The sequence below is a fragment of the Pan troglodytes genome, chromosome 10 (genome assembly GCF_028858775.2).
Source record: "Pan troglodytes isolate AG18354 chromosome 10, NHGRI_mPanTro3-v2.0_pri, whole genome shotgun sequence".
Classification (NCBI taxonomy): Eukaryota; Metazoa; Chordata; class Mammalia; order Primates; family Hominidae; genus Pan; species Pan troglodytes.
Genome location: NC_072408.2, coordinates 110,583,997 through 110,601,142, shown reverse-complemented (window position 1 = coordinate 110,601,142; position 17,146 = coordinate 110,583,997). Strand labels below are relative to the sequence as shown.

The 17,146-nt window shown below is 43.9% G+C and overlaps 1 protein-coding gene across 4 annotated transcripts in view; it reads left to right on the top strand.

Annotated features, from left to right (window-relative positions):
• The window catches only part of NT5DC3 (5'-nucleotidase domain containing 3), a 74,164-nt gene that overhangs the window by 51,459 nt on the left and 5,559 nt on the right, over positions 1-17,146 (top strand). For 2 of the 4 annotated variants that reach the window (XR_010148142.1, XR_008538561.2), the window contains exons 11-14: positions 1,260-1,346; positions 3,316-3,456; positions 8,518-8,582; positions 10,794-13,394. Coding sequence is in view for 2 of the 4 variants with exons in the window: in XM_009426121.5 (XP_009424396.1) it covers positions 1,260-1,346; positions 3,316-3,456; positions 8,518-8,582; positions 10,794-11,046 (546 nt within the window). In the remaining 2 variants the exon portion in view is untranslated. Of the gene's footprint in view, positions 1-1,259; positions 1,347-3,315; positions 3,457-8,517; positions 8,583-10,793; positions 16,606-17,146 lie in introns of those variants that run through there. The other 2 variants (XM_009426121.5, XM_009426122.5) reach the window with 2 other exon arrangements.

Genomic DNA, 17,146 nt, shown 5'->3' with positions numbered 1-17,146 from the left:
CGGTAATAATGCTAATAGCTGATGTTCATTGTGGCTTACTGTATGCCTGGCACAGTTCTGAGTGATTCCCATGAACTGATTGATTATAACTTGGTGGTAAGCTTAGGTTTAAGTCAATATATTTTCAATATGCTAGTATCTAACTCAAAATTGAATGTTTTTTTAAAAACAAAATTTAAGGCATGACTTTCATAGTGTGTAATATATAAGATGCCAGTAGTAAACCTTGGAAATTTCTCTTTAAGGAGCACTTACTCATGGCATATTATTCACTCAAATTACTAATTATTTTCTGACAATACATGTTTTGTACACAATTTTGTGGGTTTAAAAAAAATTTATTAAGACAAGGTCTTGCCCTGTTGTCCAGGCTGGAGTGCAGTGGCATGAACATGATTCACTATAGCCTCAACCTCCTGAGTTCAAGTGATCCTTCCATTTCAGCCTCCCAGGTGGCTGGGATCATAGGCATGCACCACCACACCCAGCTAATTTTTAATTTTTATTTTTTGTAGAGACAGGGTCTTGCCATTTTGTCCAAGCTGGTCTTGAACTCTTGGGCTCAAGCAATCCTCCCACCTTGGCCTCCCAAAGTGCTGGGATTACAGGCATAACCATCACACCTAGCCTGTGCACAGTTCTAATATATTTTGGTGTCATATGAGGCTTTCAAATATTTGAATGAATTATTGCATCGGTGACCATTATTATGTTACTAAAGTTCATTTTTTAAAAATATGAATACATTCTTGGTGGGTATATAACAATCTGATGGATTTGGCAATAAGTGTATTTTCTAGGCCTTGAAAAATTAGCTTTGATAAAGCCATTCTACTTCTAGGAAGTTAGCCTAAGAAAATTATGAAGATAATAGCTAATACAACTTGGCTATGAGAATGTTTATCATGAAGTTGCTTACAAAATAGATAATGTCAACTGTCCAACATCAGGGAATTGGCAAAAGGAATCATGGTACTTCCCAGCTGCTATCATTGCATGGTAGACTATTGACATGGAAAGATGGCCACAGCATGTTAAGTGTAGAAAGATAGTTACAGTGAGGTGTATATAATATAAATCCTTCTTGAACAGTGCATTTGACATAGAGGAAAGATTTCCCATGAAGGTGCTTTTATCTTTATATTTTGATATTTAAAATAAGTTATAAAAACAATTTTTAAAAGTTTTTAAAAAATATTTTGTACTGTGGGTTAGACAGATCTCTGTAATATAATAACTATAGTTTTCTCTGATTACAGGGTAATTTATATGAATTTTTGAAGCTTACTGGATGGAGAGGATCCAGAGTATTGTATTTTGGTGACCATATATACAGTGACCTGGCGGTGAGGGGCCCTTTTTTCCTTTGTTGGGGGACAGATGTGTTAGTCTCACTTACTAAAGAATGTATCTTTTATTTAAGGATGTACCTTTTATTTAAGAATATATCTTTTATTTAAGGTCATCTTTATGCTTTCATAAAACCTAAAAGTAGGCTGCATTTTTTTAATGTCTTTTTTTTTTTTTAACAGAACAGGATGGATCAGAGTTGTAAAAAAGATAAATATTTTTTGGAAATGATGGAAATAAGCAGTTCACTCAGAGTTTATCAGAATAATCTTTCCATTTAAATAATAAGAAATAAATGCCATTGTTCTTTTTCCTTTCATCGATGCATCAAAAAACATAAAATCCACCTTTGAAAGTTTGCCACCGTTGGGAATATTTAAAAGAATGTGCTGTAGGTTTTCATGTATTATTAGGAGGAAGAGAAATATTCAAAGGCTTCAAGAAACTGAACCAGTGGGCTGGGCACGGTGGCTCACACCTGTAGTCCTAGCACTTTGGGAGGCCGAGGTGGGTGGATTACTTAAGCTCAGGAGTTTGAGATCAACCTGGGCAGTGTTGTGAAACCCTGTCTCTACTAAAAATACAAAAATTATCTGGGCGTGGTAGCACACCCCTATAATCCCAGCTACTGGGGAGGCTGAGGCAGGAGAATTGCTTGAACCTGGGAGGTGGAAACTGCAGTGAGCTGAGATCATGCCATTGCACTCTAGCCTAGGCGACAGAGTGAGACCCTGCCTCAAAAAAAAAAAAAAAAAAAAAAAATTGAACCAGCGAGGAAGGTGGGCATCCTAAGCCCTCTTAGACTCTTGCATAGGACTTAGGATTCTGGCTTTAGCTGAGTAGCCAGACTGAACCTTTAGAACTATAAATCAGCTACCACTTCTTTTAAAACCTGAAAGCCTTTCTTTCTCCCTCTGAGTAAAAGCCTGAGTTCCTATGGTTGCCCACTGGATTTCCCCTTCCCCAGCCCACCTCTGAAGACATGCTCTGCCTCTGCCCCCCTGTTTTGTCTCTTCTAGGTTCCCTGACTTGTTGCTTCTTAACATGCCACCCTCCAGCTTGTTCCTGCCCCAGGGCCTTTGCACTTGCTGTTCTTCAGCCAGAATCTTTCTGTTTCCACATATTTTCATACTTTCCCCCACCTTGTCCTTGTATTAGCCTGGTCTTCCTAACTACCCTGTATAAAATGGAAACCTCCTTGCTTCCTCTCCTTATCCTGTTATTCTGCTTGATTTTTGTGCCTTGTACTTATCCCCACCTGCCATTATGTATTTTACTTATTTATTGTCTGTATTTTCCACGAGGGCTGGGATTTCTCAGTTTTTTTGTGCATTGTTTTATCCTCAGTATTCAGGGCCTGGCAAATAGTAGTGCTTGATAAATATTTGCCAAATAAGAAAATGCACATTTAGTATGATGACTATATGTCTTAGATTTTCCAGGACATAGCTGATACTAGATATTCTGGCCTGTTGTCAAATATGGGGTGACAGCATTTGGAATGGAAAATGTGATCATGCATGCTTATGTTGTATGTGATCATTCCAAATCTGAGATTCCATGGTTCTCCATAACCCAGAGGGCCTGGCACACAGAGGTCTGTGGATGAATTGAATGAAGACCTTTGGTAGCATTTAGGTCAAGCCCCTTTCTGCCCCTGACCTCATTTTTTTTTTTTTTTTTTTTTTAACAGACCATGGTTAATGATTCCAGACCTAGTGTTTCTGCAGGGGTTGTGACTCACAGCAATTATTTCCAGAACTGAAACTTTCTTGGAATGAAATGATCAAAGGCTGGGGCCAAATAGGTTTTAATTAAATGTAATTCATTGAATTCAGCTTGGTGAATAACTAACCATTACCATCAAAAAGTAATTAAATGAATGCCTCTCATGTCTGGGAAAATAGTGACATAGTTTAGATTCTGTTGAGACTGACGTTGACTTTTCGTGATCTTTGTGATCAGGATTTGACCCTAAAGCATGGCTGGAGGACTGGTGCAATCATCCCAGAGTTGAGATCTGAGCTCAAAATCATGAACACGGAGCAATACATTCAAACCATGACCTGGCTGCAGACCTTGACTGGCTTATTGGAACAGATGCAGGTTTGGATATATTATTTTTCTCTCTCACTTTTTCTTTAAGCCTGAGGTTAGAAAGTTACTTCAGGTATTTTCTGCTTAATTGTTATAAAATATGAGGCTTAAGTTGTTTTCAGTAGACTGTAGAATAACGATTGGGGTTCTTTTGCCTAGACAGTGTTTGTGGGGCCTTTGTTAATGCAGGTGTTTGCTCACATTCCTCTGTCAGTGAAGATCCAGTGTCCTCACTTCCACACTGAAGCCTGCTAGGAGCTCTCCTGTGGGATGCTGGGATTCAGGAAGCCCTGCCAGTGCTTGAGTCTGTGCTGGTTCTGTCTGCACCTGCTACGGTGGGACTTCTCCATTCTGGGCCTCAGTTTCCCCATCTGTGAAATAAAGGGGCCGGTGGAGCGAAAACTTCAGTCTAGGCACCATGGCTTACTGGAAAGAGTCTCAAAGCAAGAGTCAAGATCCCTGGGTCCAGCCTTAGTTGATTCTGAGGATAATACCTGCAGTTTGCTGGCTTACTGGAGTTCCCTGGCAGTTACTTCCTTAAGTTAAGTTAGGCAGCCAGTTTTGGCTGGTAAGTGAGGAATGGCAGTTTTATCAGTCGTTTCCTGGCCCATGGAAGCTGCCTCTCTTTTGTAGCTGTATCCCCTTAATTCTCCATGTGCCCCTTTCCTTTCCAGTTCCATGAGGCACCTTGCTTTCTCCCTGGCTCCAGCTTGCGTGGGCTACAGCCGTCTCAGCATGGGTGCTGACATTTTTAGGATCTGGGCACAGGTGCTTGCTCTCTTGGCTAACACACCTGCAACCTGTGGCCACAGCCTATTGCCCATGCCTGCCCTCTGGCTTTGGAAATGGGCAGGGAATTGCCTTGCCTGCCCCAGCTGGCACTCTGCTTGGGGGTGGCTGAACAGTGAGATCAGGCAGGGCCATGAGTGGCAGGCCAGATTCTGGCTCCAGGTGCATGCATTCCAGAGCATGGGGCCCTGCACGTCCCCCTGGGCCTTGTTTCCAGGATGCACTGGGCTCCATTAGTTCTTGGCTCTTCTCTGATGAGAATCCTCTGATGAGGATTTATTCTGTTTCCCTCACTATGCTTGTCTGTGAGATGATTTACTAAAAATATACAGTGTCAATTCTGAGTTAGTGTAGTTTAGAGTCTGTGCATGTCATACACTACTAATAGTTACTTTTTATGTGCTGGACACTGTGCTGAGTGCTGGCTGTATACACTTTGCTCATTTAATAGTCACAGCTGTCCCTTGCAGGTAGGTACAATTTTCCCATTTTAGAATAAGGAAACAGTTTTTGAGAGGTTAGGTATCATTCATGTCTGAGGTCATAAAATGGCAGGGCAAGGCTTGAACCAAGTCCCCAAGTCCATGCTTCAGAGCACTGCTCTAATGTGCCTTCCCGTTTAGAGGATTCGGGTATAGGCAAGGCTTGACTCACCCTCAGTGAAGTCTCTGTGACTCTGGCAGCTGGTCATATGCACAAACACAACTGCATGTAGATGGTATCAGTATATTTTAGCTTTGGAAAGAGGTTTTTTTTTTTTTGGTTTTATCTTGTTTTCCTTTTTCTGACCTGTGTAGAAAGTTGACTACTAAGGAATGTGTGTTTTAGAGAATGGAAGTGCTGAAAATATTTCTGTGGTTTGTAAAATTAGTTATACGAGGTGTGGGGTGAGGGAAGGAAGAAAAGGGAATTGAGGTTTACATAGCTGCCCCCATTTTGCAGGAGAGAAAACTGAGACTGCGAGATAGGTGACTTTTCTAGAATCACAGTTCTCACTTGGCAAATCAGGCTATGTAGAAAGGTCGTAAGAACTTACCGTGTTCTGGACACCAAGACCTTTAAGTTCATTTCATCTTCACAGAAACTCTTTGAAGTAGTTCTGAAGCATCACTGCCATTTTACTGATGAAGACCCTGAGGCGCAGAGGAGATATAACTTGCTCTAGTGAGGGGTGATGCTGGTGTTTACACACAGGCCGACCGACTCTAGACCCTTAACCTCTGTGCACCTATATTGATTGCCTTGGGTTCTGGCACTTTGTATAGAGTTCTGTCAGGTTGGATTCACTAGGATATAGAGGTGTACAGCTGCTAACTAAAAAAACATCCAAATCAGTGTCCTATCTCACTGTCACCCCCTTCCTCAGTGTTCCCTTAGAAAGTTATAAGTTATTCCACTGAGCCTGTGGTAGATGTTTCTAGAACTCCCCCTTGGGGATTATTTTCAGAGCATGTAGCACATTATTTGGACAGTTTTCTGAGGAGAAAAATTGGTCCTCTGAGATTGGGTTTGATTTTTTCGGAGCCAGCAGAGTGTCATTTTTTTGTTTGTTTGTTTGTTTGTTTGTTTTGAGATGGAGTCTTGCTCTGTCGCCCGGGCTGGAGTGCAGTGGCGCAATCTTGGCTCACTGCAGCCTTCACCTCCCAGGTTCAAGCAGTTCTCCTCTCTCAGCCTCCCAAGTAGCTGGGACTACAGGCTTGTGCCACCACGCCCAGCTAATTTTGTATTTTTAGTAGAGATGGGGTTTCACCATGTTAGCCAGGCTGGTCTCAAACTCCTGACCTCACAGAGTGTCATTTGGAGCCGAGTCTCATGAATGAAATAGAAGTATATAAATTTTGGTTGTAATTTCATTAGTTAGCTTTGAAGTGCATTCCAAAATGGCTGTGGTTCATGGTGGTGGTGCTGGCATTGGTAGACGCTTCTCAGGTAACCAACCAGTCAGAGGCCACATTTAGACCACGGGTCGGCAAGCTTCATCAAAGGGCCACATGGTAAATATTTTAGGCTGTGCAGGCTCAGGTAACCAACCAGTCAGAGGCCACATTTAGACCACGGGTCGGCAAGCTTCTGCAAAGGGCCACATGGTAAATATTTTAGGCTGTGCAGGCTGTAGGCTCTGTTGCAGCTACCCACCTCTGCACTTGTAGCACAAAAGCAGCCGTGGACAGTATGTGAATGAATGGTTGTAGCTGTGTCCCAATAAACTTTATTGGTGGACACTGAAATTTGACTTTCATGTAATTTTTACATGTTAGGAAATTCTTCTTTTTTTTTCTTTTGAGGCAGTCTCACTCTGTTGCCCAGGCTGGAGTGCAGTGGCATGATCTCAGCTCACTGCAGCCTCTGCCTCCCAGGCTCAAGTGATTCTCATGCCTACCCTCCTGAGTAGCTAGGATTACAGGTGTGCACCACCACGCCCAGCTAATTTTTGTATTTTTGAAGAGACTGGGTTTCACCATGTTGGCCAGGCTGGTCTCGAACTCCTGGCCTCAAGTGATCCACCTGCCTTGGCCCCCCAAAATGCTGGGATTATAGGCGTGAGCTACCATGCCCAGCCTGTCATGAAATTATTCTTCTTTTGAGTTTTTTTTTCCCCAACCATTGAAAAAGAAAAACCCATTTGTAAGCTTATAGGCTGATAGAAAAATGGGCCGGTGGCTAGACCGATGTAGGCTATTGCACTGGCTAGATTGTAATATCTTTCTCAAACAAGGGCAAAGATATGTAGCCAATCTGTTTTGCCCCTAAAGAGCTGATTATGCCCATGAACAACCACTGGAGATGGAGATGGCTGAAGTGCCTGTAGGATCAGCTCTCTGTGGGGCTTCGGTTAGTCTTTTCCAATGTTAAGTACCCACTCTAGAGTGCATGGTTTCACTTGAAAGATTAATGATAGCTAATGAACACACACTGTCTTTGAAATATTTTAAAGTGGATTTCAGAACCAGAGGCTCTTGTTTTATGGAGTTTGGCCTTGTAGGGGGACAGAGCTGGAGAAAGGGGGTTGGGCACTGGGAGAAATCTTCTTTTTTCAACGGGAGAGACTTGGGCATGTTTAATGGCTGATGGGAAGGATGCAGGCAAGAGGGCTGTTCCTATGAGAGAGATGATAAATGGTGGGAAAGGTTCATGGCAGGGCAGCCAGCAGGGCGCCCCAGCCAGCTGCTGGGTGCTTCGTGGGAGGTAAGGCCCGAAGGGTGGCCGAGTGAAGGCGCAGAGCTCAGGGTCCGCCTCTGAGCACGCGTCCCTGGCCTCCGATTCCTGGGGCCTTTCTCCTTTACATGTCCCTTCAACAGCCTTGGGGTTCAGAGTCAAGCTGTTGAACTGAGCAGATGTGATAAACAGAAGGTTCTTGGCTCCCATGTCAAAAGCAGATGGTTTGCCCGCTTGGTGTTTTCCTCCAGGTTCTAAGGTTACCCCTGTGGTCATGAATTGCAGGGAGCTGGCCTGTTCCCTGCGATCATGTGCACCTTGGATTCTGGCCTCAGTGTTTCTGTTTAGCCATAAGAACCTTGGAGAGGGACTTGTGAGATTCCATTTGTTAGATCATGGGCAATTGGCATTTTCTTTTTGCCTTTCGCCCATATTTTGGCCCACCAGAAAATGCTCTGCTCTTCCTTCTCATTGAGGTGATTTGCCTTCTTGCCTTTTGCAAAAAATAATTGTTTTTTAAATTAAACACTTAATATAATATTAAATTAAAAGGTTTATTTATAATTCTACTACCCTTGTACAAATTAAAACAAATTTTTATGTTAATTTCCAAATGTAAGCACATACTTTGACATGCTTGCAATTGGTGGGTATATACGCCATTTCTACTTAACTATAACGTTTGTACACATGTATATAATATGTATAATAGGTAGCATGTACTAAGTATTTGTACATTATAGTTTGTACACATGTATATAATATATGTGTAATGGATGTATCATGTGCGTAATGGATATATCACATACATGTGTTATACATACATGGATACACATGCATTATGTTTATATGTAGTCTTTACTGATAGGTTAATAACTTCATAATACATCTTAATTTGTTAAACCACATTTCTAATGTTGGACATTTAAAACAATTTTTTATTCATGAAGAAGGCAGGGTTTCAACTGGAAAGTCTGAAAAATGTATTATTTCATTCAGGTGCCAGCCTCTGAGATGTAAGGGAATAAAATTTCTCCTAGAAAAACTGCTCATTAAAAAATTCTCATTATGTAATGAGCTTATTTGAAATCAAAACAGTTGTAATAATTGACTTGTGTCCTACAGGTTCACAGAGATGCTGAGTCACAGCTGGTTTTGCAGGAGTGGAAAAAGGAAAGGAAGGAGATGCGGTAAGAGAGGCCTGTATTGAATGTGTGCGTCCACCACCCTGTTCTGGCTGTGCTCAGCCCACATGTGTTCCCCAGGGCCAGCCTGAGGCATAATGTTGAAACATCCTATTTTAGCTCCCAGGTATGTCTGCCTCCCCCAGGATCCAGAATCAGCTACCTGCTGTTGGTAACATGTGACAAATTTCCTTGAGGCCAGCCATCACCCCTGTCATTCCTCCACCCTTGCCATCGAAGGCCTTTGGAGAACGGAGCCTTTCCATCTCATTCCTCCTTCCTGCCTGCCTGACCTTCCCATCTGGGCAGCTGGTGGCCCAGTTGTTAATAATGCTGGCAGCACCATGTGGCTACTGGGCAGCACTGGATTTGGGCTCTTAACCCTCAATGAATTCTTAGGGCTCCTACGACCCTGGTGCTTATTTGTAACCACAGCTATTTCAAGAATGTGCAGTCAGTAAGCAGGATGTTAACTGATAAAGAAAGCCTGCCCGCCATAAGAAAAGTTTGGTGGGTGTCTGTCTTAAGGGAACCCATACTGACAATCATGCTTCCCTAGAAGGATGCTTTATACCATTTGCATGAACTTTTCTGACTTTGTGCATGGCTTTCTTCAGCCGCTGGGTATAGCCGTCTCTGAGCTTTGGAAACAGTGGTTACTGTGGGATTCTGTCCTCTCAGCAGTGGGCAGCCTGACTCCAGGGTTCATGTGGTGGTGTGCGTGGGTGGGTGGATGGGGCGTGGAGAGGGGGCAGTGAGTCCATTCCTCAGATTCTGCAGAAGCCAAAGCTGTATTGCATTTAGTTTGTCCTCCTCCCTCTCAGAGTGTTGGCTGTCTGAGTCTTATTCTAACTGCTACCAACTAACTAGTGGCTTTTATCACACAGCTGTGTAAATGATTATATTTTTTGCTGTGTTTGTAAATGACTTATTAGCAGTCAAATAGAATTCATTCATTTTAATGGAATACTCTGTGTGTAGGGTCCCAGCCATCAGAGAGAGTGCACATCCTGTGTTTGTATGATAGGGATGTTGATATAGACATACATGCACGTAAGGATGACTGCAGGGGGTTATGGGGCTTGGATGGGGTGAACAGCCTCACTTCCGAGGAGGCTGCGAGGCATTGAAGTATGTAATGGTTGGGGGAGATTTACATCACATAAAACAATCCTTAATTCCTCCATCTGAGCACTTGAGAGTTTACAACATGCTTTTATTTTGCTTACCTTACTCAGTTCTCACAATAACCTTGTAAAACAGGGTCTTGATCCTTTCGGTAAGGGAAGTGGAGCCTCCTGAGAGCATTTCGTATTCCTCTGTGTACCATCGGGAGCAGCTGTTGCATCCTGTGTTTAGGTTTGGGAGATGGGGCGTGTGTATTTAGAGAAGCTTGCAAAAGAATCTGGAGCCTTGAGACAGTTAAGGGGGAAATGTGACCAGAGTCGTTTTGATGGATGGATAGACAGGCTGTTTTCTTTTCTTTTCTTTTTTTTGAGATATTTTCTCATTCTGTCACCCAGGCTGGAGTGCAGTGGCACAGTCACAGCTCACTGCAGCCTCAACCACCCAGGCTCAAGCGATTCTCCAACTTCAGCCTCCTGAGTAGCTGGAACTACAGACATATGCCACCATGCCTGGTCAAATTTTTTGCATTTTTGTAGAGACAAGGTCTCACTATGTTGCCCATGCTGGTGGGCCAGGGCACAAGTGATCCACCTGCCATGTCCAGGCCAGACTGTTTTTTTTGTTTGTTTGTTTTTGTTTTTGTGAGACGGAGTTTTGCTCTGTTGCCCAGGCTGGAGTGCAGTGGCATGATCTCTGCTTACTGCACCCTCTGCCTCCCTGGTTCAAGTGATTCTTGTGCCTCAGCCTCCTGCATAGCTGGGATTACATGTGTGCGACACCACGCCTGGCCAATTTTTGTATTTTTAATAGAGACGGGGTTTCACCATGTTGGCCAGGCTGGTCTCGAACTCCTGGCCTCAAGTGATCTGCCTGCCTTGGCCTCCCCAAGTGCTGGGATTACAGATGTGAGCCACCACACCTGGCTCTAGGCTGTTTTCCTAATTAATATTTGGGGCTGCTCTAGGCTAACATTTTTCTCAAATGAGTCCTATTTTTTTTTTTTTAAAGAAGTGATTTTGATTTCAGTAGTTTAAAAACAAGGCTTTTTGAATCATTCTCTGTTGCTTTGCTTTTTTATTGCCTCTTCAGAGAAATGACCAAGAGTTTCTTCAACGCCCAGTTTGGAAGCCTGTTCCGCACAGACCAGAACCCAACCTACTTCCTGAGGCGCCTGTCGCGCTTCGCTGACATCTACATGGCGTCTCTGAGCTGCCTCCTGAACTATGACGTCAGCCACACTTTCTACCCCCGGAGGACTCCACTGCAGCACGAACTGCCCGCCTGGTCAGAAAGGCCCCCGACCTTCGGAACCCCTCTCCTGCAGGAGGCCCAGGCCAAGTAGCCAAGGGCAAAAACTAGAAACTGTAACTGCCCCTGATTGGGCAGGCATGATGGGGTTGACTTCATGTGGGTCTGAGTGTTGCTTTTGGAAAAGATACAGATAAGCCTTTTGATATTTATTTTGTACCTTACGGAGAATAATTCTCCCAATGGTTAAGACAGGAGCTAGCAGCCCACCCCTCCAGCCTTTCCTTCCATGCAGGGCTGAAAGGCAAGCTTCACATTGGAAGTCTGATTTCGCCTTTTTGTTTACTGAGGTCCTGGAACATCAGGTTTCCTGGGATAGGTGAGACCACTTGATGCCATGTCTGTATTCTAGCAGGTCAAGCTTGAAACGGTTCTTGACTCCACCATGGAACATTTCCTGAACATTTACGGGCTATGCATTGGGAACTGCAGGGGCACAGTGATGGGCAAAGATTAGCTGCTTCCAGAAGGCTGATTTCGTGGGCTCCACAATGGTAAAATGCTGCTGTGAGTGGCAGAGAGGTTCCCCAGGTGATGGCCATTTCCCAAATCATTTGGTACTAAGGCTTTGACATTCTGGCACATCGCATCAAATAGAACACAGCCTCCCTGGAAGGACTTAAGTGAGAAAGAACAAGAGAAGCTGCAACTCCTGGACCCTTTTGTCCTCAGTGTGTGGTTCCTGCGTCCTTCCCCAGCATGGAGGAGGGCAGGAGAGAGGAGATGAGAGCTCTGGTCAAAACCTTCCAGCTAGTGGAACAGCCTTCTGTAGAGCCTTCTGTAAGAAACGAGTGGGTTTGAAGAACCAAAACATTTGTGGTAGGTCTCCCAGGAGCTTGTTAAACCTGGAAACACCACCTGAGTTGGTTTCATCTGCTCATTGGAAGAAAGAAAATGAACCAGGAAAAAGCGTCTTTGTCATGAAATGCTATGCCATGCCACCCACCCAGTTGAATTGGAATCCTGTTAAAACATGAGATTTACCAGAAACAGTCCTTGTCTAGATGGAAACAAACAAGATCCTGGCTTCTCTCTAATGAGTTATCAACTGAGAGGTGCTTGGATTGGCCAGGGGAGGAGGAAGATGGCCACCACAACTTAGCCATGTCCAGCCTTCTCTTAGATTTCACTCCTGTGGTGTTTGTGCGACTATTTGGGAGTTTGTGTAGTTTGTTTTTGTTTGTTTGTTTTGTTTTGTTTTGTTTTGTTTTAGATGTCTAAGATGGGAAAGGGCGAAGGACATTGAAGCTAAGGAATAGATATGACCTAGCTAACCAAGCTTTTCTCATTTCTTTCTGTTTTGTTTTGTTGAGATGGAGTTTTGCTCTTATTGCCCAGGCTGGAGTGCAGTGGCACAATCTCAGCTCACTGCAACCTCTGCCTCCCAGGTTCAAGCGATTCTCCTGCCTCAGCCTCCCAAGTAGCTGGGATTACAGGCATGCACTACCACGCCCGGCTAATTTTGTATTTCTAGTAGAGATGGGGTTTCTCCATGTTGGTCAGGCTGGTCTCGAACTCCCGACCTCAGATGATCTGCCTGCCTTGGCCTCCCAAAGTGCTGGGATTACAGGCGTGAGCCACCGCACCTGGCCTGCTTTTTTCATTTCTTTCTAGGGGCAATGCAAGTGGCATGTATTCCTTTTGTTGGAGGGAAGAATCCTTAATTGCACCTGCATTTGTAGTATCCTTCAACGTAAAGTGCATATTTACTGCACTCTCTGAGTGCTATGGGAATGTCTGCTGTTATTAGTTATGGTGCTGCTAATACTGTTTTAATTGCGTATGCTATATCAATACTTCTGTTCAGATTAGCCTAATCTAGTATTGCTAAAACTCATTTTAAGCTTTTGCGGTAACTTGTATATATTCTTAAATCTAAAGGATGGCAGGAACATGAGGGGAGCTTGTGGAGAGTGCTTGCTTATTCAACATTTTTATTGTGATAAATGTATGTAACCATCTATTGATGAAATCCAAGTCTGGCATTCCACGGGCTCCTTGCCAGATGGCAGAAACTTAATGAGTTATATAGCATCCTTTGTAATGCTGCTTGTTATAGTTGGAATGTACTTGTGATATTTGGCTGTATTTAACTATAATGGTGAAGGTGACCCTTTAGATCCAATAAGGCTTCTCCCCATCTTTTCTTCTACATTTTGTTATGAACACAGTAAGGCACAGTAGTATGTTCTTTTTTTGGAACAGGGTAGGCATTTTGTTTATTGTTTGCTTGCTTCTAGGTGTTTTCGCCATCAGAGTGTATTGGAGGCTGACACTTAATGGGTGTGTGTTGCGCCCAGAACTGCTCGGTGTCGGGGTTCTAAAAGAATGCGCTGGTGTTCTTGGCTTCAAGTTTCTGCTTTGGAGAAACAGATTCAGGAAGTAGGTGTTGCTTAAAAATAATTCTTGGTTTTTATCTAATCAGATATTCATTGGTTACCTACCAGGTGCCAGTTATAGGGTGTTTTGTTTACTCAAGAATGAAGTAGAACTATTTTTAAAACCTGTTTCCATGAGTGTTTACATTAGGTGACGTAAGCTTTGAAGGAGAAAAACATTTTCTGGGTATGAATAATGAGTTTTGTAATCAATTCCCAGTTAGAAGAATTTTAGTCTCTGGGCCATTGAGCTTGGCAGGGTTGAGATCTCCCATGTGACAGAAGCCTGGCATCTGGGCCATTGAGCTTGGCAGTGTTGAGATCTCCCATGTGACAGAAGCCTGGCATCTGGGCCACCAAGGCTCACTGACTGTGTACCTTGCAGACTGTAGACCCATGTCGTGGCGGTAACGGGGCCGAACACAGTCATTCCCATGTGAACGATGGAGGCACATCCCACTTTATTATTAATCCTTGTCTATACTCAGTCAGGACAGATTTTAACTTGTCGCTGTCATGACTTTCTTTTTTTTTTGAGGCAAGGTCTCGCTCTGTTGCCCATTCTGGAGTGCAGTGGTGTGATCTCGGCTCACTGCAACCTCTTGCCTCCCAGGTTCAAGCAATTTTCGTGCCTCAGCCTCCCGAGTAGCTGGGACTACTGGTACATGCCACCAGGCCTGGCCAATTTTTGTAGTTTTAATAGAGATGGGGTTTCACCATGTTGGCCAGGCTGGTCTCAAACTCCTAGCCTCAAGTGTTCTGCCCACCTCAGCCTTCCAAAGTGCTGGGATTCTGGGTGTGAGCCACTGTCATGCCTGGCCTCGTCATGACTCTTTTTTTTGAGATGGAGTTTTGCTCTTTTTGCCCAGGCCGGAGTGCAATGGCACGATCTTGGCTCATTCCAACCTCCGCCTCCTGGGTTCAAGTGATTCTCCTGCCTCAGCCTCCCGAGTAGCTGGGATTACAGGTGCCCACCACCACACCCAGCTAATTTTTTTGTATTTTTAGTAGAGACGGGGTTTCACCATGTTGGCCAGGCTGGTCTCGAACTCCTGACCTTGGGTAATCCACCTGCCTTGGCCTCCCAAGGTGCTGGGATTACAGGCGTGAGCCACCGTGCCCAGCCTATCATGACTCAACTGGGATCTGGCACACTGCACTGGGTGTTTTGTTCTCTGATGTGCACATTGATAAATGCATATTGGTACAAGGGAAACGAATCTGTTTTCAGCCATTTAAAAAATTGTGTTGTAAAGCAAACAAAAATAGTTTGAACATTTAAAAATTACTGTTTAATATTGTTTGACTGATTTTCTAAGAATTATGTGAACAGTGATGAGTCCAGGGCAGCAGCCATCACAAATATGACAGTCCAGCAAGGCCCATGGAGGTCCCTTTGGAAGGGACTTGCACAGCTGATTTTCTTTTTCCAGTGTTGTTTTTACGGGTGAAACGTGGCTTTTGAAATACTTTAGTTGTTTGGCTTAGAGCTCCCACTTTCCCCCTAACATAGTGCCTGTCTGTTTTTTAAAACATTTTACCCTTCAGCACTATTTTCTGCTATTCCCATTAATATTATGTAACATAAACCACTTGCTACTGATTTGGGCATATTACAGACTACAATTACTAGTTGCTTTGAATGCATTGGCACTCTTAATTATTGCAAAGGAGAATTGAAAAGTAGTCTTGTGGTCCTAGTTAATTTAGCTTTGGGCAAACTAAGTGGCTTTTCTTCTGTCCTCTTCTCAAAAGGCCTCTTAAGCAGCAGAGACTGGGCTAAATACTGGAACTGAATTCCACTTTTCTGCCTGCACATTTGCTGCCAAAGACCACTTGGGGCTCCTTGTCTAGAATGCTCTAAGACGAAATTTGGCCAGACACAGGGTTCCTTGATTGCTCTGTTCAACTAATAGAGAACCTACATTTTGCCTTCTTAATATCGACTTTCTTTTGTACCAGGTTTTTCTTTCTTTCTTTTTTGCCTTAGGAGCTTAGCTCAAAGTTCAGCTAACCTTTGACACTACTAGTGTCATTTAGTAACAGTAACCTTTGACACTACTAGTGTCATTTAGGAGCTTAGCTCAAAGTTCAGCTAACCTTTGACACTGCTAGTGCGTCCAAGAAAGGGTAGGGAATGAAGTACCCTTAATGCAGGGTCAGCAAACTTTTCCTGTAAAAGGCCAGATAGGAAGTATTTTTGGCTTTTTGGGCTGTTTGCTTTTGCTACTTCTACTGTGGGAATGACCATGGTCATGGCTGTGTTCCAGCACAACTTGATTTACCAAGACAAGCTGTGGGCTGGATTTTGCCCTCAGGCTGTGGCTTGCTAGCCCCTGCTCTAATGGATTGTGTTGGCAGCAATGGCAAGATTCCCTTGCTGAGAACATGCAGATGAATAACCTTATAGCTGGGATGCAGAGAGGAGAAAGTTCTGTAGGTAATAAGTGCACTGTATTCCCTCTGAGCTACTTCCTGGGCATAGTTACATGTATGGCCAGTGTGTGTACTTGAGCCATCAGGCTCAGACACTTGTTGAATATACCTCTCATCGCATTAGTTTGTAATTGTGCTAGTGCGGGTGCTGAGCTCAGCTGCCCGGATGACCTTTCCAGACTGAAGGACATACGCCCCTAACAGCTGGGAGTGCTGCTGGCTGGCCATTTACTTCCAGCCCTTATGGGGAGTTTCCCCTGCTGAAGAGCCCTGCCTGCCCCAGATCATACCCCCTTCCTGCCTGTAACCCTTACCGGCTCCATATGGGGTACAAAGGGCTGGCCTCCTCACCCCAACTTGGGAAACCCTCTGGGGCCATCCCAGCTCCAGAGCCCCTTGTGGGGTCAGTGAGACCTCATTGTGGCCACATTGCAGCCCAGTGCCTCTCCCTGACAAGCCTGTACCCAGCCGGCTCAGCCCACAGCACTGTCCTATGAACCTTCCTGCACGCCATTCTCCACCTCAGTATCTGCTTTCGGGGAACCCAACCTGCGACAGTGCTTCTGTGCGTTTTCAGTCCTGCAGGTTTGAACCCTGACTTTGGAGACTTTTCCAATTATCTCGTGGAATGACAGATTGTGCCTGTATGATATCAGGCACAATTAATGCAAATTAGGCAGACCTATTTATTCTAGATGTGAATTTGCTATTTATTTTAAATGTTGATTTTATGTGTTATGTGACTCTGAACTTATTGCCAAATAAAAGTTTGAATTGTATCATCTGGTTTATTGTCAGTCACCTATTTTGTGTGCTTAAGTCTGCCACGTTAAATTCTGATGAATCCACAGTATCGTTTTCTAAAAAGGCATTTTTTTCCAGGACTTGAGGTTATTTCTACAAAAATAGATAAAGGAGATCTTGGATTAAAAAAAAAATTCTAAGGGACTTCAAAAAGTTTATCCCTGAGAGAAGGGATAACCTTTTTTGGGGAAAGCCCAAAGGTTTCTTCTCACTACCCCCATCTCCCCCCACCCACAGCAAGCACACCCACTTGTTTTCAGAGCTTGAAGACTGTCATTCCTCCCGTGGATATCTTTTTTTTCCTCCCTTCGATCACCTGCCTTTGTGTACCTGTGATGGTGGGTGTTGGTGGACTCACTAGCAAATCTGCCCCATATTGATTTTTTGGGGGCGATTTTCTGGAAACTTGGCATGTCATCTAAGAGGAAGTGACAGCCTGCTCCTCTGCCTGAAATATGGGCTGCTTCTCTTTCCTGGAGTTGTGAACGAGCTTATAAGACACTTGGGGCTTCCAGA